The following is a 24,653-nucleotide window of genomic DNA, read 5'->3' as shown; positions in this document are numbered from 1 at the left end:
ACATGCAGCATGCCGCATGCAATCGTTTCTTGCTGCTGCTGCTGCAGGCGGTCGGGCAACTTTTAATCAGCGGCCGCGATTGGCGCAGACAATGAATAGGAAGCAGAAAACTGGTCGGGCGTGTCACTTGTTAACTTTGGCCAACTATGGCCTGGAAATTATGACACCAAATGCATTTATATATGGTTTGATTTATTTTTACAAAATATGCCTGTCGGTTATGCATTAGAAAAACCTTACATTCTGCAGGGACATAACTGAACTAGCTAACTAATTGTGGCGGACTATAAACTACGACGTTACATTTGTCTCGCTCTCCGGCTCGTCTCCCCAGTCCCAGTTATTGAAGGAGTCCTGCAAATTTAGATATAGAATAAATAAAGAATGAAATGATGAAGTATGAAGTCAAATAGCCACTTACATAGTCGTCCAGATCGTACTTCTCCTCTGGCAGAGCCTGTGGCGAGCAGGCCATGTAGGAGACGCCCGTGTTGTGGGCGGAGCACTCGCAGGTCTGGCTCTGGATGGGCGTGGCACTGAGGGCGACCCGCTTGGCGAAAATCGTGGCGAATCGCTTGATCGGATACTTTCTCTCCGGCTGCAGCTTGCGGGCACTGAACACAGATCCCTGTGTCTCCACCGCTAGCGTTGTACAGATTCCCAGATTGCTCTTCGGGATGTGGGTCGTGTTGCGGGTCTCCGCATCACCTTCGGGGAACCGCTTTGAGTAGACCAACCTGCTATCCAAGCCAAAGAAGTGACGCAGCTTTTTGCTACGCTCAAAGTCGAACTCCGTGTCGGCCAGGATGTGGAGGTTTACGCCCTCCTCCAGTAAATATTGCAGGATGGATGTGTAGTCGAAGCGCATATCCCTGGCCGCACATTTACTGCACGAGAGCAGGATGAAGGTCTTCGATACGCCCGGACGGAAGTTCAGCTTGGCAGCCGCGGAAATGGCCATTAGGATATCGTTGCTGCTGCCATTTCCGGTGTTGATGTGGCCAAAGTAGTCCGCCAGCTGTTCCGGCTTGGAAGTGAATTCGTTGTGTTCGTATATGACACTCCTGGCTTTGTCATATGGAGAAACTCCTCCGAAGGCCATTACAGCGTACCTATGGTTTTAAGGATTGGGATAGGGTCATGCAGGTGAAAGAGAAACATTTTGGAAAACACTCACCGATTGTTCGTTAGCTTAGCGGCCTGGAGCTGCTCTTCTATGCTGCTCACCACTGTCATGATGTTCTTGGACGTTTTGAGATTGGCATTGCATTCCTTAGCTTCAACGATGAAGACGACATCGCTGCTCCTTGGAATCTCAGGCCCTGAGAGCTCCATGAATGTACCCTCTGGCACGTATGAGCCATTCGAGAGCTGGCAGCTAAACAAGTAATGATTAATACTCAAATTTGATTATTAGAAGCTTAACCAACTTACAATACACACTGAGAAGGCACCCGCATGGGAACCTTTAGAGCCGTACAGGCCTCAATGTAAGCCAAAGCTGCTGCACAGGCTCCTTTCACCGCCGGGTGTCCCTTTCGAATTGGCGGCGACTTCATGCCCAAATCCATACACATTTCGTAGAAAGGAGTTGGATCGAGGACTGCACTACAGGTGGCCAGTATACCGGTGCGGAAAAAGCTGCTACAGGCATCACTGACCTCCTTGCTGACCTCTTGGGTCGGAGCCAGCTTATTCTGCCTGCACTGCTTCAGGCTCCACGAATCCGTGAACCGCTGCGTCTCATTGGAGATCACGCCACTGGACATGGTGTACTCGTCGTAGGGTTCGTTGTTCAGGGTTCCCAGTAATCCCGCTGTCCTGCCAAAGTACCATCCACTCACCTCGAACCAACAGAGATCAAACTGAACATTGCAGTGCAGACTAAACTCGGTATCCGAGGTGATGGAGAGTACGTCCAGATCACGATGGATGTTCACATCTCCGAGTTTAAGAGGTAGGATGGGTTGAGGATTGCCATTAATGCTTATGTGCTGTGTATAAGTTCAAGAGATTAATATCTACTGTAAAACATCTGTTTAATAGTTTTAGACTTACATCCGTTTCGAGGTCGATTTCAATCAGTTGACCATTCGCAATAAAGCTCAACTTGCGTGTTAGTCCTTGGCCAGCCAGCGATTTGCTCTGGAAGAAATATATTTAATTAAGTAAACAAGGCATATTTCCTATATACCTACCGCTGGTTCCAAAAGCAAGGTGAAGTTTCGTTTGAAGAAATCGTGGGCTAGCAGATAGCTGCATTGGGAAGTGGAACGCCCAGTTCCTAACTCGTCAAAGTTAAGATTCAGACCCACATAACGCTGATCGAAGGTCATGTAGTGACGCGAGTCAATCAGCAAGGCGCGAGCTACGAAGTAAAGTTATAATTAAAGTAAATATAAAAATAAGTATAAATTCAATAAACTCACAGTAGTACGGTGGCAGCCAGGTCTTGGGATCCAGATGGGTGCGCATGTTATAAAGCTTCATGACGATCGATGAGTTGGTTTCACTAAAGAAGCTCTGCGCCTTGGCGAGCACCTGGTACTCGGGAATCTCCTCGAACTTGGGCGTCTCGTTGAAAGCATGCCAGGACATGGGTAGCTTCTGTTCAAGGTCAATAATGCCCACTTCCGGATCAAAGACGAACTTGGTCTTGGCCTCCCTATACATGTCGGCTGTTTCTAAGGCATTCATGGCGTAGTTACGGAACTTATTCCTCACCAGACCGTAGACCTGGTGCAGGCGGTGTTCCAGTTGCAGTTCGTCTGCCACCCAATCGACCTTGGCCATGACTTCATAGTACTTCTGCACCATGATCTGCACCTGATCAATTTTCTCAAGTTCTTTGATTTCCTGCCAGATTTCAGTAAGGACCTCGTTCAACTCAGCGCCGAAAGGTACCAGTTTGAAGTACTTCTCCTTAACAAAATTCCAGGCTAGCGTTGAATACTTCTTAATGTTGGTGATGGCATCGTTAGCCTTGAAGTCCCGGTAAAGTCGCTCTGCATCAGCCGTAAAACTGGAGACCTTGTTGAAGTACGGAGACTCCGCCAGCTCATTGGTGCGCTTGTATATGAAATCAAACACCTCCTTGCTGAGGTTCCAGGCTGTAGTCTCTATAAAGCTAATCATCTTGAAAAGATGAGGCTCGAATCGCTTTAGGACTGCCTTCCAGTGGTTCTCCGCCAATGTCCAAGTCTTGTGCCAAAGATTTTCAATGTATTTTATAAACTTGATGTGCAGATCTTTAATAAAACTGTCGTACTTTGCGATGCCCTTCTCTAGCAGAGCAGATATATAGACGAGACTCTCGCCATGGAAGAATCGGGACACAGCATCCAGAAGATTATTGTACGTGGTTTTAATGGTATCGATTAGCCACACAATGCTGTTCCGTAAAGCCTTTCCAGAATCCCCCATTGCCTGCCACAGTTCAGAGAAGATCTTGGGCAGTGACTCGATGTGATCTCTGATGGCGAGTTCATCCAGGATAGTTAGCGTGAAATTGACTACGTTCTTGATATAGAAATCATTTGCCTCATACGACTGATTTACAAACAATCGCAGATCAGCGAGATCCTCCTCCAAAACGCTCAGCTGGCCAATATCGTCGATGAAATCCCTATTGTACTGCTTGGCTGTGTTCCACACCACGCCCATGGATTCGGTGGTTTCCGTGTAGATAGACTTAATCCAAAAATCAATACCTTCCGAGAATGAGCTGTACACCGATTTGCCCACGGCTTGAATTTTTTCGCGAACTTCCTGCCGGATAGATGGACGCCAGTGGAAGCGGCCAGTGATTAGACGTGAGTGATTCATCTTCAGATACGAACTGACATCGATCACACGTATCTCCTCGTAGTTGCGCCAAATGTCCAGGAATGCACTGCGTGTGTCCGGAATGTAACCGACCATTTGAAGATTCTGGCTGGCATCCTCCGTCAAGTTGAAATCCATGCGAGCATAGCGCTCCAACATGTCAATGTATATGTAACCTGAGTGGTTTGTATCAGGAGTATCCCAAATTGTGGCATTCAAGCCGTAAATCGGATACCGAATGGTTGGCAGCAGGTGTAGTCGCACTGCGTGGAATGGCGACTGACGTTCGTATTCCAGTTCCCGCTTATTCACATCGAGCAGAGCCAGGAATTTACCATATCTCGCCGGGAAGATGTCACGCTTGTAGTGGGCTGTCGACTCCGTCTTATAGTAAGAGTTCCTGGCCGCCAAAGTTCCATTTAACTGGACATCCAGTTCGGAAGCAATATGTTTGCCGTACACGTGGAAGGTGTAGTTGGTGTGGCCCAGTTCACTGTATCTATCCGTCAGCTGAGCACCAAGCTCAATAAGTTGGTCAGGACTTTCCGAGTAGTCGATGGTCAAGTGTGTCCTTAACAGATCACGCAGCCCACGGTAGTACGTCGCCTTGCAGTTTATGTCCTTCTCCAGGAGGGGATGTGCCACCGTCAGCGCGATGGTGCGATGTTCCCGATCTCCACGATGCAGGGGTTCCGCTTTCCATTGCAGATTGCTGTGTATAGTCTTGGGCTGTTGGTCATAGTTGCCGCCCAGCCATTGGAAAGACAGGTCGGAATTAAAGTTTGTGTCCGTCATGTAGTACTGTCCTGAAGAGGAGAGATTGCGCTTCGGATAGAAAATTTCCAGGGCAAAGCTCTGGGACTCATTGCCAACCTAAGGGAGAATTCCTATTAGGTTATCATTCAAACATGATCCATCGTTTCACTTACCTTGCTGAAATTACCCAGCTCTAAGTTGTATCCAATCCATGCTGTTTCCGACAACTCCAACTTTGAGTGATGCCTGACAACTTCGGGGCTGACGTCCTCGTACTTAGTGCTAAGCACTACGGCACGATTCGGATGAATGGCCACCACCTTGAAGTCCTGCGCCTTGAGAGTGGCCCTTGAGTGCAGCTCACCGGTGAGATTGAAGTTCTGCGTGTTCCTCAGCTCGTAGACCTCGATGTGCTTAACGTCCTGGGTTCCTGCGGGGTCGCTGGCATCCCTGGTGCTGACAAAGTGAATTCCCAGCGGTTTCACTTCGTTCTCCAGCGAGATGTCCGTTGTCTCCTTATATATTGGGGCCTTCGCCTGTTCCACCCGCTTGTACTTGCCATCGAGCACTTGCTTCTCATTGTAGACGACCTTGACATTTCCTGCATCCTGATTGCGACGCTTTTGCAAGCCATACACCATATCCGCTCGATGCCGTGTTGCCAATGGAACTTCTATTTCCACATTGCCATTGAGATTGTGGTTAAAGTTGTTGCTGTCGCTATCATAGTTGCTGTTCAACTTGAAGTAGGCAGAATCCTGGGGCCAGAAGCAACGACAGTAGCGGTAGCTCTTTCCACTGCAAGGTGAAATAAAATTTATAAAATGAATTAGGAGTACAGTCCATTGTTCGTTAACTCACTTGTTGGTGGTAAAGTTAAAGTCTGTCTTTAGCCAACTGACATTGAGGAAGGTTGGCAGTGTGCTGTTGAAGATTCCATGCATGTTGCTTAGCGAACTAAAGGACACATCCAGATCGGTAATGCGACGACTGGCAGGATAGTCCAAGGCGCCCACCACGTTGTGGTGACCCGACTTTTCCAAGTCATAACTTCCCGTAAGGGCAAATGTGTGTTCATTCTTAAATTTGGGCGTGATCATCCTAGCAGAGAACTCTTTTTGGGCTCCCTGCTTGTGGAGCAACTCAAAGTCACCCTCCACTACAGACAAGTTTTGAATCTTTCCCCACTCGACATGGCCCAAGCCCTTTTGGTTATTGGTGGCATTTTTATAAGAAATTCGAGACAAAAGCTTATTTTGTGCTTCCACACTCTCGTAGCTGGTCTCAAGGACAAAATCAGGATTGTTGAACTGCTTGCTGATCACGTTGCCCTGATAGCTGGCACTCAGCTGGTGGCGATCTCCAACAGGCAAAGGCAACGCGGTGATAACTCTGAACTTGAAATCATCAACTGACTTATACTCTGCACTACCATTTACGTCGAGATTCCATTTGGAATCGACGCTCAGTCGTCCACCCGCCTGCAACTGGGCGTATGTTTGTCCCGGGTTCTGGTACTTGGCACTAGCGTGGACAATTCGTGGCTTAGCATTTGGTCTCTCCAGGTAGTTTTCCAGTACCAGCTGCATATCCTCGGCTAGAATCCAAGACCACAGGCAGCTCCCTCGGCCTATATACTGACCGATCTTATACTCGCCCACTATGTGGCCTCTTTCATTCACAAAACCGACGTCCGAGTGCAAGTGCACCGTATCGATTCCGAGCTCCTTCCATGGGGTCTCCAAGTTCAAGTCTCCCACAAGGGAACCCTCGGAGTTGGGACTAAGATTGCCGTAGAAATTAATGCGTGCGATTTCTGGCTCCGTGCTCTCCACTAGAACTGAGAAATCCATAGCTCCGTTGGTCTCGCTGACACTGTAACCTCCTGACATCTGGCACATTTTGCCATCCTCAATGGCGCTAAAAGAAAAGCGAATCTTCTTCGGTCCCGCCTCATGGATGTTAAGTTCAATCACACCATCTCGACCGCCAGCTTTGGGCTGTACCCTTAAAACGACATCAATTGGCAGACTATCGGTCATGCGGACGGCTCCTGTGACTCCATATGTTGCCATATTTCTGTACAAGAACCCTGAGACATCATATCGGCCGGAATCTCGGGGGCTTCTAATCGCAGTACCGTGCATGGAAATGTTTCGGAAGTTTTTCATTGGAGTCCACACCTCAATGTTGAAGACATCTTTTTTCTTGTTGGCCCGCGCTCCGTAGCCTATGCTCTGGCCATTCTGGCTCAATAAGTTAAGATCGAAATTGAGCTGGGGATTCTGACCCTTGACGACCAGAACAGAAGTGGACGCCATCTGAAGTGGCAGCATGGTGGTTTTAATCCTTCCATTTGCGTTAACAATGTAAGACGGATCCGTGTGCCAATCCGTGGCAATGTGAAGCTAATAAAGAAAATAGGGTAAGTAGGCTGTAATAATATACTATTACTTTTCGTATTACCTGGTTGAGTGTTCCATTGTCGGTGACCTCGAATCGAATATCAATGGCTTTATCCACGGCTGAGAAGTCTTTCTTAAAGTACACCTGGCATCCATAGTGGGGAATAGCGTCCGTCTCCAACAGGATGCCCACGGAAGTTTCCAAGAAGCTGTCCTCGTTCTGAGTATAGAGATTGTTGTTTAATTTAATTGTTAATAAATTAGCTTCGTTTTTAGACACGAGTACTAACCTCTATGGAGGCAGCCATCGAAAGATGTGTGTGGGCCGTAACCGCACTGATGTTGCCCTTATAGGCATTCTCATCCAGTTCGAGGTGTCCGTGAACGTAGATTTCGTGAAGCATTTCGTAGGGTGTGAGGAGCGTGATCTGTACATCATGAGCCTTGGGCTTAACATTATCCTGCAGTGCGGTGTAATTAAACACAAAGCCCAGCTCTTGTGTGTTGTCCTTGTCATCGTTGACTACAAATTTGACGCGCTCATAGAACGCGTTGAAGTGTAAGTCAACGTGATACTCCACAATTGACTTTATATTCTTGGCCACCGCAAATGGTGTAGTCACGGTCAAAAGATTGTGGACATTTATGTAGTCAGGGTAGTGGAGGCGATCCTTGAACTCCACCTTGCCCTGTGGCAGTTCCACATGGCCTACAACCAGATAGAAATCTATGATCTCCTGAATATCCACATTACCCACAATAGTTGGCCACACAAGAGTGTCCACCTGGAAGTCCGTGAAGTAGGAGAAGTACTCCTCATCGGCATCTGGCTTGTAATCCATCTCAGCATTAAGTGGCTTGAAGTCCGCGTCGTAGAGCATCTCCAATTCCATTTTATTGCTGCCCAGTTGATTTACCAAGTCAGACTTTGGTTTTCCATTGATTTTCACACCAAGCTTATAGTTGGACATCTTGCCGTGCAACTGAAAGACAAACTCCTTCCTCTTCAGTAGCTGAACAATGAAACCGTTCTCTTCGAAGCCAGCCAGTGGGGTGAATACGTGGTAGGAGTACTCAAAATCGGTTATATTCTGCATGTGCCATACGCCAGTGAATCCCAGGGTGACATTGTTCCACAGCCCGCGCATGTCAACATGCTCCGGATTAAACAGTGCAAATATTGCCGCCTGTTGGAAACTTTCGATCGGCGTGGCCACACTCAGCTTGACATCGAAGTTCAGGAGATTCTTAACATCCGCCAGGACCTCCACTCCAAGAGCTGCCGTGGGAGCCCTGACCTCCGCCACGGCATGGCGTTTCTTTTCGTTTAGACCAAAGCGGGCGTTGATGGTGCGGAATTTCTCCAACGGAGTGGTGATGTTAACGGTTAGCATGTTGTCCGTAAACTTTTTGACATAGCCGTTCATTGTCAAAGTGAACTCCCGAAGATCAAAGTTTAGGGAAGCTGCTCCACTGACCACCCGTTGATCGCTCAGTGAGAAGTGGGCCACCAGACCACCTTTCTCGTAGCCCTTGAATGGACTTACCAGATGCACTAAACCAGAATAATTATTGTATCGTTGGTTTTTCTCAATCTCCCAACTGGAGTCCATGCTGTAGGTGTTAAATGTATCATTCTGCCCACTGTATCCAAGATAGAGCTCTGTGTCCACCTTCTTAACATCCATCCAATGCTTTACCCTCACATTGATCGTGGGAATATCCCGGATGGTGCTATTGATGCCGAAGCGAACATCAAAACTCATTAGTTGATCGCTGACGTCGTAGTCGCTCTTGTAGCCCACCTGCAGCTTCTGATCACCTGCCCAGAAGAGCGTAGAGTTGACTAGGATCAGGTTTTGCAGACTATAAATGCCAGCATCAAGGCTGTTGACTCGCCAGCCTTTGAAAGGCGTCCGCAGCTCTGCTTTTACCCAGTTATGGAGTGTATGGCCAGGCAGAATACCCGCTTCGTACTCGAACTCGATCACCTCGTTGATGCTCCAGGACGCGTGGAGCTTTCCGAAGTATTTGGGTCCTCCGGTAAAGGAGTTAAAGCCAAAGTTAATGGTGCGCTCCGGATAGGTGATCATCAGATTTCCATCGTAGTGCTTTGTTCCAGGATTATTGTATTCGGCAAGTAGACCCAGTCTCTGGCTAGGATCGCGATTAGCATCCCACTTCAGCTCTAGAGAAAGCTCCTTGCGCTTGTCCACATTTAGCAGGCCAACTTGAATATGTACATCACGTATTCTAAGGATGTTAGATATGTATTAAAGATCTTGGCTTTAAAAATGTGACTTAGACTTACTTATCCATGTGAATTTCCAGCTGCAGGAGTTTAGGCTGCTCTGACAACAATTTAGCATTAATCCAGTAGTCACGTTCCTTGACCTTCAGTCGCACCTCCGCATTGGTATTGCGATTATGGTCATTGGAAGCATATTGTATTGTAAGGCCATACGGATCTTGGTCATATTTGGCTTGAATATCATAAAAGATCAACAACTGTTTTCGGCGATAGATAATGTTGAGGGAGGTTATATTGAAGGACGGACTTTCCACAATCATTTTAAGGTGGTGAAGAGCCTGAACCCGCGAGCTGCGATCCTTGTAGTTTGCCTTGACTGCGACTGAGTGTCCAGTAAACCATGAACCGTTAATAAAGATCTAAAGAGATTTTAAATTGCATAAACTTAGTACCCACATTAAAAATATTGATTTCATAAAAATAATTCTTACGATATAATCCTTGGTGACTTTCTCGTTCACTTTAAGACTGGCTGTGCACGAATTGAACTCCGGTACGGTCACGTTCATGTAGGCATCAATGGCAAACAGGTTCCGTCTTGGCAAATGGACGGAAAACAGTCCAGTGATCTCCTTCTCAGGAGCGTACTTAAGACCAACGATGACATTGTGCTCGGTTCCGTTTTTCATGTGTTCTTTGTGCCTTCAAGTTACGATAACACATTTAAAAAACTTTAAAAATAAGATTTAAAAATATACTTACCTAACTAAAATGCGGTAGTCAATCTTTGACCTTGGAAGCTTCAGTTCTAGACTGGCTCGCGTTTGCATTTCATCCAAGAAGGTGTCGTCAGCTTGGGAGCGAGCAAAGACCAAACGAACCAAACTGGTGTAGTTGGGATTAACATAATCCGGCGCATTATTGTAATTGATCATTCCTTCGGTGTGGCCTTGAAGACTAAGCCACGTGGATTCCGATGCGAAGTTTAGCTTGGGATATGCCGAGGTCTGGAGCTTCATGTTACCGCGATACTCCGTCTTGCTCTTATCTCCATTATTAACCAGCTTTCCGGCAAAGTTAATCTCCTCAATCTTATTTGCTTGGAACTAGATTAGAACAAGAAATTAGCTTAATTAAGTGATTATTTAATTAATTAAGCAGATACTAACCCTGTATTTAATGGTCATGTTAGTTGAGGTGGTTATCTCGGTTTGGACGACGTTGCCCTTGATCACAGCCTGCAGCTTTTTGGTTTCAAATGAGAGATCCACATCATGTTGCTTGATACCATTCTTCTCGTTTACTTTTACGGTGCCAGCCAGACCAGTAATGTTGACACCATTAATGGCCAGCAGCATACGAGGATTGTAGATCCAGGCAGTGAAATCCTGGTGCCTTCGCAGTTCCATTCCAAGGTCCAACGATCGATTTCCATTCGTATCCAAGTAGATATCCAAGCGTCTGAAATCCGGGTTTCCATCATAGCTGCACCCAGCGGAGACACGATTAGGTCCATTCACAAAAGCCACGGATGCATTGAAGGCATCGGGCACCTTGGTCACATTTGCAACCAGAACCCGGGGAACCTTTGAGCCCGGAGTGGTAAACACCAGCGAAAAGTTGTTGTCCTCTTCCTGCTGATCCCACTTGTACTCGAACACGTACTTCTTAGCACTTAGATCCGACTTCTTCAGAATCAAGCTAAAGTTAAGTGGTCCTGCCAGCAAAAGGCTTGGGTAAATTTCGGTGGCATTGCTCAGATCTGGAACACTGTAGTGGGAGCACATCTGCAATCCGATGGCCTGATCGAGAACTGGCCAGGTGCATGTGGAATTGGCACTTCGCTTAGCAATGCCCTCCTGGGGCAGTTGCTCCTCCCGCTTCTGAACCAACAACTCGGATCGCACACTGAAAATCTCGTTTTTGTCCCGGGGAAGATCAAACGAGAACGAGACCAGATTGCGGCCACGCACCTTAAGCTTGGCCACCAGCTCGGAGTTAGAGTAGAGGTTGCTCTTCACCTTGATGCCGGATTGTTCCCAGAACATGTCCGTCTGCATGGTGGTGATCACATCCACGGACACCGAGGGCTTAAACTGACCTTCGACATCAAAGTGCCAATCGGTGGGCGGATCCATTTCATCCAGGTTGCCACTAACACGAAGGTCTATGGAGGAAGCTCCAAAGGCATGAATCGCCAATGGAAGGCCGACCGCCAGGGGCACTGTATATGAGGCATCCAGAAATACCCGGGACTTCGTATACGTAAACTCCTTGCCGGAAAGTATATTCTTTGCCTGCTGGAAGGGATTGAATTTGGCAGCCAGGGCCATCACCTCCACCAAAGACTCTACGTTGAAGTAGCGCAGATCGTTGCCAAAGACCCGTAATCCAAACTGTGCCCGTGGATTATTGTAGTCGTACTTCAGCTTATAACCAAGACTGTCAACGTTGCGATCGATCTCCTGCTTACGTGTGGTACTGACATCTCGCTTTTGTCGCTTATTACTTTCCAAGGACTCCTCAAAGTCGTAATCTTCATCCTCTTCCTCCTCGGATGCACGAGCTTGTTGCTGAGCCTTCCTCTTCAGTCGCAGATTATCCAGACTCAGCAGATTTTCGAGGGTATCGTCTTCCTCGGCACTTTCATTGCCCAGCCAGCGATTGAGGAAGGAGAGCTTCTTGCGCAACAACTGACCGCTCAAAGGTCCTTTGGGACCAAAAGCGTTAGCCGCCAACTCCTCCAATCCTTCAGCGCGGGCCGTGAACTCAAAGAAGTTAACTGACTGGCCGAAGAGATCGGCAGTAAAGTTAACACTAGCAATGCGTGGCAAGTAGGAATCGGTTCCAAAGATAACATTCGCATCCGTGGTTGTTCCAAAATTGTACTCGTCGAAGAATAAACTGTGTTCGTAGTTCCTCGAGAACTTGCGGATGTCCATTTTAAAACGTTCCGAGAGCTCATCATTAAGCAGCAAACCCTGAGCTTCGATGCGAACTGGGGAATTTGATTTCGCCAGGTTGGTCAGATGGGACCACACGAAGGAGCCCACCTGGTTGATTTCCTCATGTTCTAGGATCGATTTTATGACCCCAACTGATATGTAGTCAGGACACCTCATGGCCTGCAAGTAGCTGTATATACGCAGTTCCGAATTCAAAGTATAGTTGCCGTAGTTATCCAGGAAGTAGCTCCGATGCCGAGCGCAGTCCACCCTTCGGAAAGCCAAGATACCGTGTAGGCGAATATCCACAGGGGCTTCGTCCTCACGAATAATCCACTGTAGCTGTTCGGCGAATGCAGATGACACCACTCCAATGTTACCTAATCCCTTCAGCAAGATCACCATACGCTCACGGGTGCGACGCTCTCCCTTAAACAGGTTGTATAAGTTCAGAAACTCGGTCTCCAGAAGATTGATAATCTGCTGAACTCGAAGGTTCTCCTCGCACGCTTCGTGGTGTTTGCAAAAGCTGTGCACCACTGCAGTGGCTCCCAGGGTGTATTCCGCGTCCAGTCTATTCTTGGCGTATTCCAGGATCGAATGGAATGTTTCCAGGGTCTCTTCGTCGGGCCGGGTGATGAAGGACAATGCGGTCATCCAGTCGTGAGCCATTTGCTTGGTCAGTTTTTCGTTGATAATCTGATCACGCATCACTTTATATGAGGCCGTGCTACCAATGAAGGGAAGCGATTCCAACAGGTGATTTCTGCAGTAGACGATTTAGTAAAGTTATTTAAAGTATATATTAACTAGTACCTCTAAATTAAGCTTACTTACCTGCCCTGTTCACAGGTACTAGCAGACCGCTGGAGCAGCACGGATAGTGTCTTGTAGTCGAGGCTCTTGGAGGTCTGCAGAAAGTTGGTGAAGACATCGATGAACTCACGCTGGATATTGGGAAAGCCAACTCTACACATCTCCACCAAAAGTTCCCTGGCAGCCTTAATTTCATCATGCGAGGGCTTTACGGCAGGTGTATGATCAAATACCAGAGTGGCACGTCTATCGACTAGCTCGGGATCTGTGGATTAACCCTCGATTATACATTGCATTATATAATTAATAAGGAATTATTTACTTTGTTCTAAGAACTCTCCGGCGCTGTAAGACTCCACCCCGTCGAGCTTCAGCCGACTGGTACTGGTGGTCAGGGCACCTGAGCTGGCATTGGAGAAGGGCACCAGAAGATGTGTCTCCAGACACTTGACTTCTTTATAAACGTTGTTATCAATGGTGAGCTAGATCAAATTATATATATATATTTATTTAATTAGGTTCGAGACAATAAGACATCATTGATTATTGTACAAATTGGACTTACATTGCAGTAACTTTGGGATTTAAGGATTGGCCAAATGGTCTTGTCATCGCGGAATGTGTAAGGCGTAGTCTGGAGAACGGAGTGGGTGGCATATCGCTGTCGGCAGGAGTTGATGTCCTTGGTCTTGCGTATCAAGACATAGGAACTGTCAGTGTCTTCCAGTGCATACTGCACATGACATTGACCGGAGACATCGGTTTCAGTTGTATTGGCATCGACGTCGAAACGCATCATTGTATTCTGGAAGGCCGAAAGGATGCCCTTCTTGATGTTGAGCACCCATGGTGTCTCCTGCTCCTGCGGACACACCTCGCTGATGAGGCCGTCGTGGAAAGCAAATCGGAGAAGATTCTTGGTAAGATCCACATTGAAATCAGAGCTCTTAGGGTGCATATTATCATAGTTTTGCGACTCGGATTCTTCGTTAGCCAGATTGTCATAGTAGTCGTACTCTTTGGTCTTCTCGGAGGAATCGCTCTCGTCGTTATTGAGCTCGTCCAACGTATCGTACAGCTTGGCATCGTTGATCCTCAAGTAGCCCTCGCAGGGCTTTGGGAAGAAGATTTCCAAGTCGGACTTCAGCAAGAGGTCAGAACTATTGTCGCCGGATCCGGCGAACTCGGTGCGCACAGCAACCGTGTATTGATATTTGTAGAGTTGTTCGCCATAATTGAACTTAGCACTTTTCGAATCACATTGAGGCCGTCCGCAAATCCGAGGATCTTTGAGTGGATCTACAAGTAAGGTGTAAATTTGGGATTAAATCTTTGTTATAAAATATATAGCTTTTTGCTTTTAAATAAGTTAGTATTAGAATTGGAAAATAATTACTTTCTCTCACTGCCTGAGTGTGTGCGATAAGCAGAAGCAGCCAAATAGCCGCCTGTGGCTTCAATCCACCCATGATGGGCTTCTCCTTGGCTATCGAGGATTCTTCGTATGAGATTGGACCCGGTTACATGTGGAAACCTGCAAGAGAAGAGTGTGACATACAAGTTGTAGATAATCCTGTTCAGCTGCGACTTCATTAAGAATCATCACTGCCAGCTGACTGCACCGACTACTCGGGGCCTTTAATTGAATAAATTTTGCAACTGATTGGACAAAGGGGAGAAACAGCCGAGTTAACTTCGGAGTGCTCGTATTTGACATGCTGACACCAGCAGGAACTCCAGAAATGGCAAAATGAGCAGCCCGTGTAGTTCTGTAATATTCGCAAAATGATTTCTCACTCAAGTGCGTTTTGCTTGGGAATGGGTGCGATTTCCTTTGAAGCCGCACACATCCCGTCCAGAGCCATCCGTCCATTATTATAACACGCCACGCCCCCTGGCCACAGCCCCCTGTGGAGCCGAATGCAAAGCCAAAGCAAATCAATTGAATTTCCACTTGATTCCACATAAAACACACAAAACCAAGACCCAAGGAGTATCCACCAACCCTCTGCCATCATTAATTCCAGCAATAAAGTGGGGGCACCAGGCGGAATCCTGCGAGGCGTTCCCGACAGCTTCGATTGATGCCAACTGTTGTTTGCATTTGCATTTGATTTTAAAGCTGCAGCTCAAAAAAAACAAAAAGAAATCAGAAGAGAAGAGTGTAAATCCTTTTTTGTTTTCCTCCGTGCACTCTGCTGTATTGAACCTTACAGCTGCATATAAATCCTGCATCCTTTCTAACAGTGCTGGCATAATGCTGACTTAAAAAAGATTTTGGTGAAAGTCAACAGAATTAAATATATGCATTAACTATAACGTAAAAGAGTTCAAAAGATGAACCAGACGAAAATCCGAGCTTAAAGCAGAAAGAATATTCGGGATCTTTTCAGATGCTTTAAACCAATTGAATGTTACTTGGCTAGCACCCTTATCCTTAACTCCAAAAAAGGACTAATTTAAAGAGATTGATAAATACTAGCAAGCTTCATATAAATGCTTCTTCAATTTAATTAAATGCCAAAACCTGTACGTGTGAAACAGAATTTAAAAATTTTCCGAAATACGTCCATGTGAACACCTCTGTCCCACAAGGCCATCCTCCTCCGCTTCCTGCGGTCTGATTGCGGTTCTGGCTGCTTGCTGACAATGATTGCTGCAAGAAACAGTGAGAGCACTTAACACTTTTTTGCACTTCGACTCCTGCTGCAACTTATGCTGCTCCGGATTTGGCCAGCGTGGCGTGTACATCAATTCGTTCATTTCCATCGAGGACTCCCTTGCTGCGCAGCACCCAGTCCACCCGCTCGCAGGATAACTGTCGGAATCCTTGTGTGCGGCTGTCACAGATTGAATTGCGTTTGCTGGTGGCTGCCCGGGTAAATAATGATTGCAAATCACGCTGCTGACGCCAATCGGGCCAAATTGCAGTTTCCACTATGTTTTATCGCTACTTTTCTCAGCAGGCTCCTTTCGTTCTAGGTTCTATCACTTCCGTTAACATATTGATATATGGCTGCTCATCAGGGATTTGAAAGTACAAAACACAGCTTAATATTTAAGTTTGAAATTAAAATTCATAATCTAGAGTTAGCTGGTTCCTATTACACACAAGCAGCTTAGCGAAAATGAATTTAAAAAAAACTCATAATCTACGAAGTTATGGGCTTAAACCAAATTTCGTCAACCAAAATTGGTTTAGCAGCGCTGCAGCTTATCAATTTAGATTTCCCACGCACGATGCATTGAGATTAGCGAGTCAGCGCCCCACAAAAACCCAAAAAAAAAAAAAAAAATAATGCCAGCTTGAATGCACTGCAGCGAGTCAGTGGTTCCTCCCACACACCCGCCCACTTCGGTATTATTATCTCCCTTTCAGCGATGACCCCATGACCCTTAAAATCTGCACCCCACCCTGCAGGTCATTCGACTACTCCTGTGCTACACAAATAGCAACTTTTTTGATTTGGTCCAAATGGAAGTCCAAATATCTCAACCGTTTGGAAAATTGTTTACATAGTTGTTTTTGGTCAGTCAGAAATATACAAATATTTTTCTTTTGCTTTTGAAAACTACAATTGTAAAATATCTGTTTCAAATTAAAATTAAAAATGGTTGCCTTGAGCAAAAATTAAAATATTATGTTGTTGTATTAGTGTTTTTTTCTCAGTGCACGCCTCTAATACTGCTGCCGTTTTTATCCGCAAAGCAGACAAAGCTGATAAGCGATAAGCGGCTTAACTTCCGCGACTGCTCGGACGAACGAGGACGTGAATCCAGATTCGGAATAGGAGTAGAACTATCGTGGCTTTGCTAACCAGCACATATATAATTTGACAACGATTTGCAAGAATAATAATAATGGAAATGGGATTTCTGCGGCGTGCTCTTTGATGATTTTTGCTGCACTTTTGGCCTAAGCCTTTGAGCTTGTATACACACCCGACACGACCCCGAAATCAAACGCCCAAAAAAGTGCAATAACAAGGCAGAGAGCACATAAATTCAAGCTCCCCCACCTCTGTGGCCCGATCCCCAAGCAAACAAAACTTACGATTACTTGGCCAAAGCCAGAGAAACTCAGGAGCCATTTGTTTTCATATTTCCCCCTCACACACTCACACCTCCCCGGGCAACTCTCATAGAACATTTCCCAGGCAAACATTTTGGTAAAAATGCAATTTTCAAGTGAAGGTGAAGTTGCAGCCGAGAAACTGGCAGAAAGTGAACTGCGAAGGCTCTGGGGCCAAAGGGCGCATGGAGAACTTTAGCAGATTGTTAGCGAGTTAAAAGAACACCTGAAATGACGATTTGAAGTAGTAGAGGTATGCATAAGCCTTTCACATATATAGAGATCGAAATTTAAGAACTAGTTAAACAAAATTGACAAAGAAAAATTCTTTACAAATAAACGAAATGAATTGCTTGACTCTAAAACAACAAGCAACCAAATGTTTGTGCTTTGTAGCAAGTCATGTGACAAATGGAGCAACATGCGTATTTGTAAAAGAATTTATACGAATTTTTTGATTACCAACCGATCCCGGAAGAAGTACAGCAACTCCAAAGTTGATTTTGATTATGCCTTGTTTTCTGAGTCTGTCTGGTGGCATCATGCCCTGTGATCCAATGTGGCACTAAATTCAACAAAGGGGAATAAAATGCAAGGAAATTTTCACAAACATAAATTCCAAAGTAAATGCAATTACGTTTGCTGCAGCAATTTTCCGGAGCGGGGCGGCAAAGGAACACCTTCGAAAAAGGGTTAGGATGGGGGGGTCGTGCGTGGCACATATGTGTACGCACTCGCATCCATATGTTCCGCATGAATTGTAAGGCGGAAATTCTCATCGTCGTCGTCGCTGCTGGCATGCAAATCTAATAACAAAGTACGAAAAGAAAGTTACCCATGCAGCGAAGGAAACACCAACTCTGAGGAGTTGCAAACTAAATTGGAGCTGGCTGCGAAAAAATTTGCGAGCAGAAAAGAAGAGCAGGAGAAGCAGATCTCCTTCATGACCATGCCGCTTATTCGAAACTTTTGAGTGCGTGGCATGCAGCAGCGCCACCGGAAGCAGCGGCAACAAAAGCGACAAAAGGAACAGGAAACGATGACAACGGAAGCATGCAGTCATTGCATAAAGACGCGGCAGTTTGTTCCCGCCTCACATTCCTCCATTTGCAACTTCCACTAAAAGGCAAAAAATGATGGGAGCGCAGGGCATTGAGGCCGCTGCGATCTGACTTATATTAGTTTTTTCACAAACGCCATTAATACCCCTCAAAAGTATAAGGTATTTGGGGTAACAAACGTAACAGGGTATCCTCTGAGCATATTATAGCTTTTTATTAAATGAATGAATCTACTTGAGACATGAAAGTAGTAACAGAAAGTAACAATATATCCTTAACTAACTAATACTTTAAGACCTTAACGTAGACTTGCTTTGGAGATACCAGGTAGCATATAGTCGAGGGCCTGAACAATAAAGCCCGTTGGATTCTGTTGCCTTCTCGCCACCTGGCTGCCATTTTAGCGCCATCACGCTCCGCTCGGCATGGTCTCCTTGTTATTGTTGTTCCCCTTTGTTTTTGCACCCAGCCGCCTGGACCATCGTGGCCCTAATGGCCTCCAAATGGGCGTCGTGTTTGCGCTATGCCCCCCCTGCAACTGCTCCACTCATCGCTTGCCTATCCCAACGTGCATACAATATGCAATGCATTTTTTCATGTTCGATAAAGACAATAGGTGTAAGAAGGGCGGACAGGTGGTGGAAATGGACGAAAAAGGGCCAGAGAAAGGCAGGTGGAAATTGTTCGTGTGCTGGGTGAGAAATTGGAAAATTGAAAATTATGTGTATCACTTGAAAAATGGCTAATAAACGAGATTAAAATTGCCAGAGGCGTGATTTTCAGCTGCAAACTGAGAATTGCCATGGCAGGTGGGTAAAAAAGGAGTATAACGAATAGGAAATGGCCTGGGATTGCATCGAGGAAAACTCTGCGAACAAACTCATACTATGTGTCGTCGGTAAATTGCTTTAGGTGGGCACTTGTAAAAGGATAATGGAGAGGTGAAAATGTCCGAAATTAGAAAATATATATACAAAGTTTATTGAGAAGAACTGAATGATCAAAGGGCATCGTAAGAATTTTAAAGCACATACAAAAACTATTCTTTATTTAGGTTACGACAAATTATTAAGTCAAGAATTAAATAGAAATTTAAGAAATTCTAAAATTTTAAAGAACCCTTAAATTTGGAACAGTATTGCCAATCTGTGCACTGGAAATCTAGAATGGGAGGGACTTGTTTATGGCTTTAAACCACACCTTCTTTCCATTCCGTTTTTCATTTTATCCGTGCCAACTGCTACAATCAATACGCATACGCACCGTTGTACGGCTGCTGCAGCTCTTAAAGCAAGTGTCGCTCGCTTTCAGTTTGGCAAACATTTGCATAATTTGGCAATGCTCACTTAGATTTTGATGCCAGTTGCTCTTTCGCACATTTGCAGTGAACGGAAAGAAGAACTATTATGCAAATTTGGTTTAAACGTTGAACAAAAAATATCCCCATGCCGTTTGTTTGGCTGACTTGTAGTCAACTGCAGGCGTTTCAGTGCCATTCCCCACTGAAGGTGTTACCAAGCAGTTGGCTGTAAATAGTGCTCCTCAGCAGGAGGACTCCCACTCCCACTGCCAGTTTGTCCGTTTGTTGGTTTTATGTGGCTTAAATCGTTGCCGTTCGTCCACTTGCTCCAGCTACCTTTTTATCCCTTCCTGTTGCTATCGTGGCTCCTGTCGTTGGGCTACTTAGTTCTTAGTTGGTCTAGTCGTGGCCGCACTTTTGGTTCGTTTAATTTTTATGGCTTTGTAATTAAAAAAAATTATGGCAAAGTGGCGCAAGAAGGGAAACCAAAGAGGAAACTAGCCATCTGTTTAAGGTCCTTTTTAACGGTTTTCCCGGCCGGTCTGCTTATAGGGTTTCTAATTGAAAGCAGAATGCACGTGTTGCTCTCGAGGCTGTCGACCATTTGAGCTATGTGGGTGAATAAGCCTAGTGTCTGGTGAAAGGCTATAAACCGAATAGATGAAATTTATGTGGATCATAATGAAGCCTTAAATAAGTAAATTTACGCACATATATCTAGCTAGTTTTTGCACTTCATTTTAGCAGTCTCTCCTCCTTTCCACTGGTTTACTTTCGTATCCATCTTCACCTCAACTAATCCCGGTACTTTGTCATGTTTAAGGTCGAGACATATGCAGGAGTTGCCGCCCTGCAAACCTCTCCAAATCTTGCCAAGTCGGATTGATGTCAACTGCTTCAGCGACATTTTTGGGCTGACTTCGGGCCAAGTGGTCTGACCAACAAGTGGACAGATCGCTTGAGGAAATTAAAGGAAAGCCGCACAGTGGGCCCCCGCTAATGCGCTCTGTGAGTTGCTGACGTGCATGGTGACATTTGAGTGCTTTGGGAAAGCCATAATCCTTTCACCTGCGCAATCTGAATCTGTCACCTGCAAGTGCTGCATGTTTCATGTGGGGGATTCAGTGTGAAAGCAACGAGCATACGCCATGTTGTGCGGAAAACAATAAATGCGCCAAGAGTTACGGAGCTCCTTTTGTCTGGTGTTTAGGGGGTAAAATGTTTTTCAGTCTCTTTTTACAACATGAAGTAGACTAAAGGATATGCGTTGAGTAAGCAATGTGTCAATCTAGCTAATCATAAATAAATCTAAAGATAATTCGTGAAAAAATTAAGTATATAAAGTCTGCTATTAGGATAATCATTCAGTTCTTCCTACAACAATAAAGAATGTATATAAAACTTTTTAATTTATATACGATATAAAGGAATAAACAATATAATGTTATATAAAAGAATATTGTTTTCGCTCCATTCCATTTTTAAGGCTTAAATCTTCTCCAAAATCCAAGCTTTTATAGAGTTTTTTTTTAAGTTTAAAGTTCATCTTTATTTTACTTAGCTGCGGAAACGGATCTATTTTTTTCAAAGTAGTAGCTGATTTCATTCTGGAATCTCTTATCAGTTGACAGTAATCAGTTCAAAGTATGTGCACGTTTTTGTATTTTTTTATTGATCAGATTATTCACTCATATGTCATTTTTAAATGAAACACAATGAATGATTAAAAGTACTCCAGTAACGGTGCAAGCATTCATCTGATATTATTAAAATCAATATAAAAGCTTATTTACTCATTTGTATATATTTAATATGTCAATTCATAGTTTCACTGCAAAACATTTCACAAGAAGAGTAAATATGACAGTCTGAAACTGAGAGATCTTCCTCTGCTCTTCCTCGACAGTTGCTTATCACTTCACACACTTTATTTATAAGACCCGACATTGATTAAACTGCGACTATTCCTCTTGTTTTGTATTGAACTCTTGACCCAACTTATCTGGGAACGAGACTGATTCCGATTTCAAATCCACACGTATGCGATGTTAACTAGCGATTTCAACGACATGTGGCGCACGGGTTTTCACAGTTTGAGGTTATTTTCGGAAACTTTCCACGTTCCTTCTACACATTTTCCGCTACATTTGGGTTCTGCACCGCAATGGCATTTTCCTCATTCGAATTTGCAGCATTTCACTGCACTTTATTGTAAAAAAAGAGCACACATTAATGAGCTGCATGCTCATTTCCGGTACGTTAGGCACAAACTTGCACAGGCCAGCTAACCCACGCACACAAACGCAGAGACTAAGGAATTAAGTGCGACGGCGCAACAGGATGGCGTACAAGTGCCACCGAAGGCAGCTAACGGTGAATTTATCCTTACTTCCGGTTCGAACGCGCCGCCAAACCGTCAACAGGCTGGTTCCCTCTCTCTCTCGCTTTCGTTTCCGGTTCCGTTTTACAGCTCGTCACTCCACTTGAGTTCTGAGGAAGCGTCCGTTGCCCACGAAGCGGCAAACACGAATGAGGCGATGGATTCTGGCTGATGCTGATTCTGATGCTGATGCCGCCGCTCGTTTTCCGCTCGTTCGTTCGCAGGCTCTCGGCTGAGCCGACTATCGGCACAGACACTGGGGCACTCGCCCTGTAACCCCGCGATGCACTGAAAAAAAAGATTGATTAAAGCTAAAAAATTGATTCTCTTTTAAAGATAATAAATTATAAGTCTGCCACTTGAATATTAAAAATTTACATTAAACTATTTTATTTCTATATAAGTAAGAAAGAAGAAAAAAATCGTAATCGTAGTGCAATCTTTTTTCGAGTGCTTGATGTCAGGCCCACTTTTGGCAGATAAGAGACCATGTCTTTTTTTGCGCTGGAACATCTCCTCGGGTTTCAAAGTGCGTGGTGAATGAATGGGACTGGGAACGGGAATATCGGGAAGTCAGGAGTCGAGGCTGAAGCCGGGTCATGAATGAAATCGTCGCGCGCATATCAGACGCATGCCAACACAATCGAAGTCACCGCTGCAGTCCATCCTAATGGCTGTCAGCTCATGTTATCGGAACCGGACTGGCCGAAATGCTTCCCGCTGGCTTGTCGCCCACATAAATGCCTTTGGTCATGCCATATTTCAAAGGATTTCGCCGTGGCACTCTATGCCCCGTGAATGCCCTGGCCCAAAACGGGAGATGCTATTGGGCATGTTAATACTCTGCCATATCCCCCCCTTTTTGTTTTGATGTGATTTCGATTTCATACTGTCAATTGTATGCCGCTTCCACTGATGTTTTGCTTATCGGTTTGGACTTTATATTATTTATTCCATCGACTCTGGTCCCTGCCACCCCGAATGCCTCACGCTGTGCAGTGCGTATTTATTTTGTAGTAAAATCAACAGCCGAACCATAAAGAGAGGCCAATCCAAACAAGCGAAGAACCGGAGGAACGGAGTACCGGAGGACCGGAGTCCCAGTTGCCCTTCATGCGATTGTGGCTGATTGATTGCAGGAGGAGCAGAGATAAAACAAGCGCGGCGCAGAGACAGCTCTGATAAGTGGCGTATGGGAGATGTGTGATAAGGAGTCAGGCGAAAGGTTATGGATTGCTGTTAGGGAGATCGAAGCTATCAGCTCCATGGCCTGAATGGTAATATTTTCAAAGTGGATAACATATGGGCCAAGAGCTGGGCAAATCCGATGACCAACCGACGGAAAAGTTAATATACTTTATAAGATCTGAGCAAAATACAACTAAATGGTATAGTGCTAGCAAGCAAAAAATGTAATATGCCAAAAATATGTTTGAAAGTCTAAGAATACTTGGCTTGTGTGTGGTTGGTTTGCTATTTGTGATTTCACCGGCGATTGTTCAATAACACAAACGCTTGTCGTGCTAAAATCGGAAGTGAATGCCTTCAATGGCATTGGTGTTTTTTTTTTATAAGGGGGCAAACGAAAGCAGACCCCTGGCAGCTGTTGTTGTCTAGTTGGGTCCGATTTTCGGGGCTCGGTATACAAGCTGATCCGCCAGCTCCATCTGTTGCGGTCCATGGCCTGCTTGCTGGGCGAAAAAATATGCCAGGAATTTAATTTTCCAATGAAATATGAAAAATATTATGAACAATTCGGTGGCGCAGCGAGTCGAAGGGCGAAAGCTCGGAAATCACAAACAAAATTAATGCAAAATTGTTAGCCCAGGACACAAAGGCGGGGAGTTGTCCAATTGCGTAACAATCCCAATCAAATGCTCGTGTGTACTGGGAGGAACCTTTTGAACCATTTATCGTTTATTTTGCCTTCTTTCCCGGGAAACCACGGGTATGCAAATCAACCGAGTCGAAGTAAAAGAGAAAACTTGTGAAGTTATCAACTGGGGAAATGAGGGCTTTGCAGGTGTCGGAATCGTTTCTAGCTATATCTACTATACTATATGTGCAACTGTATCTCCTGGGTATTTTTGCATGCGTGTCAATAAAATAAGTGCTCCGCCATTTGGCTGCTGTCTGTTGCACTTTTCTGCATATGAGTGGTAAATACTTTGAGAGCAAATCTCGCCAGTGTCTTTGGGCGTCTTGTGAAGTTGGGAAAACTTAGCCCCAACTCGAATATCTCGAAGAGCTTGAAATGGCCCGAAGAGTTTGTAAACTTGAATTCATTTAAAGATTTTCTTTCGTAGTCGGTGCTCTTTTCGGTGTTTCGATTGCATGCAGCATGTGGCATGAATGATAAATAACAACATTTGTTGTGCTATTACTGAAACTTTTAACTTTGACCCGGCAAAAACAGAAAGACATCGAACAGTATAGCATTAAATATGCATTACGTTCAGAGATTTCATCTTTCCATATGGGAAAGACATGTACAAATAAATTCCCAAGTCGGTAAATGCTGTATCTGACCAATTGCAATGAAAGTCAACTAATTTCGGAACAATTTCCTCGTAATTTTTGGAATTTTCCATTTTGCGGTTGCAGCTCGACCATAATTAAAAGCCACCCGCTGCGAAGGGGCGAAAAACTATTTATCTAGCCAACATAACACAACGCCAGCAAAAAGAAAACTCGGAAAACTGCAAGGCAGTTCTTCGTCGTTTGCTGTCATAATGAAAATGAAACATCCAGAAACAACCGCCACTGACAAAAAATTACAAACAATTTAAGCAACTGTGAAAAAGGAGATTTCAACAAAAAATAACTCTGGAAAAGAACAAAT

The 24,653-nt window shown here is 45.0% G+C and overlaps 1 protein-coding gene across 1 annotated transcript; it reads right to left on the bottom strand.

Moving 5' to 3' along the window:
• Positions 1 to 175: 175 nt before the first annotated feature.
• LOC6731655 lies at positions 176 to 22,006 on the bottom strand. Its single transcript, XM_016179868.3, has 20 exons — positions 21,821 to 22,006; positions 14,395 to 14,532; positions 13,564 to 14,297; positions 13,321 to 13,480; positions 13,020 to 13,263; positions 10,407 to 12,948; positions 10,000 to 10,343; positions 9,729 to 9,939; positions 9,298 to 9,656; positions 7,277 to 9,239; positions 7,048 to 7,206; positions 5,443 to 6,989; positions 4,755 to 5,379; positions 2,430 to 4,698; positions 2,199 to 2,368; positions 2,059 to 2,145; positions 1,435 to 1,994; positions 1,178 to 1,378; positions 422 to 1,112; positions 176 to 354 (listed from the first exon to the last, which is right to left on the bottom strand). The coding sequence occupies exons 2-20, from the start codon at positions 14,465 to 14,467 to the stop codon at positions 292 to 294; spliced, it is 13,002 nt and encodes a 4,333-aa protein (XP_016024337.1). The 5' UTR covers positions 14,468 to 14,532; positions 21,821 to 22,006; the 3' UTR covers positions 176 to 291.
• Positions 22,007 to 24,653: the final 2,647 nt, after the last annotated feature.

Source organism: Drosophila simulans, chromosome 2L, assembly GCF_016746395.2.
Source record: "Drosophila simulans strain w501 chromosome 2L, Prin_Dsim_3.1, whole genome shotgun sequence".
Taxonomy (NCBI): Eukaryota; Metazoa; Arthropoda; class Insecta; order Diptera; family Drosophilidae; genus Drosophila; species Drosophila simulans.
Note: the sequence above shows the minus strand (reverse complement) of the source record. Positions and strands in the feature narration are given on the sequence as shown.

Bases quoted from the DNA above. Each gene is read 5' to 3' on its own strand.
- LOC6731655 (XM_016179868.3), bottom strand. From the start codon at position 14,467: ATGGGTGGATTGAAGCCACAGGCGGCTATTTGGCTGCTTCTGCTTATC. The intron at 14,298-14,394 runs GTAATTATTTTC...CCTTACTTGTAG, and splicing joins CACTCAGGCAGTGAGAGAAA to ATCCACTCAAAGATCCTCGG. The intron at 13,481-13,563 runs GTAAGTCCAATT...AATTTGATCTAG, and splicing joins AATCCCAAAGTTACTGCAAT to CTCACCATTGATAACAACGT.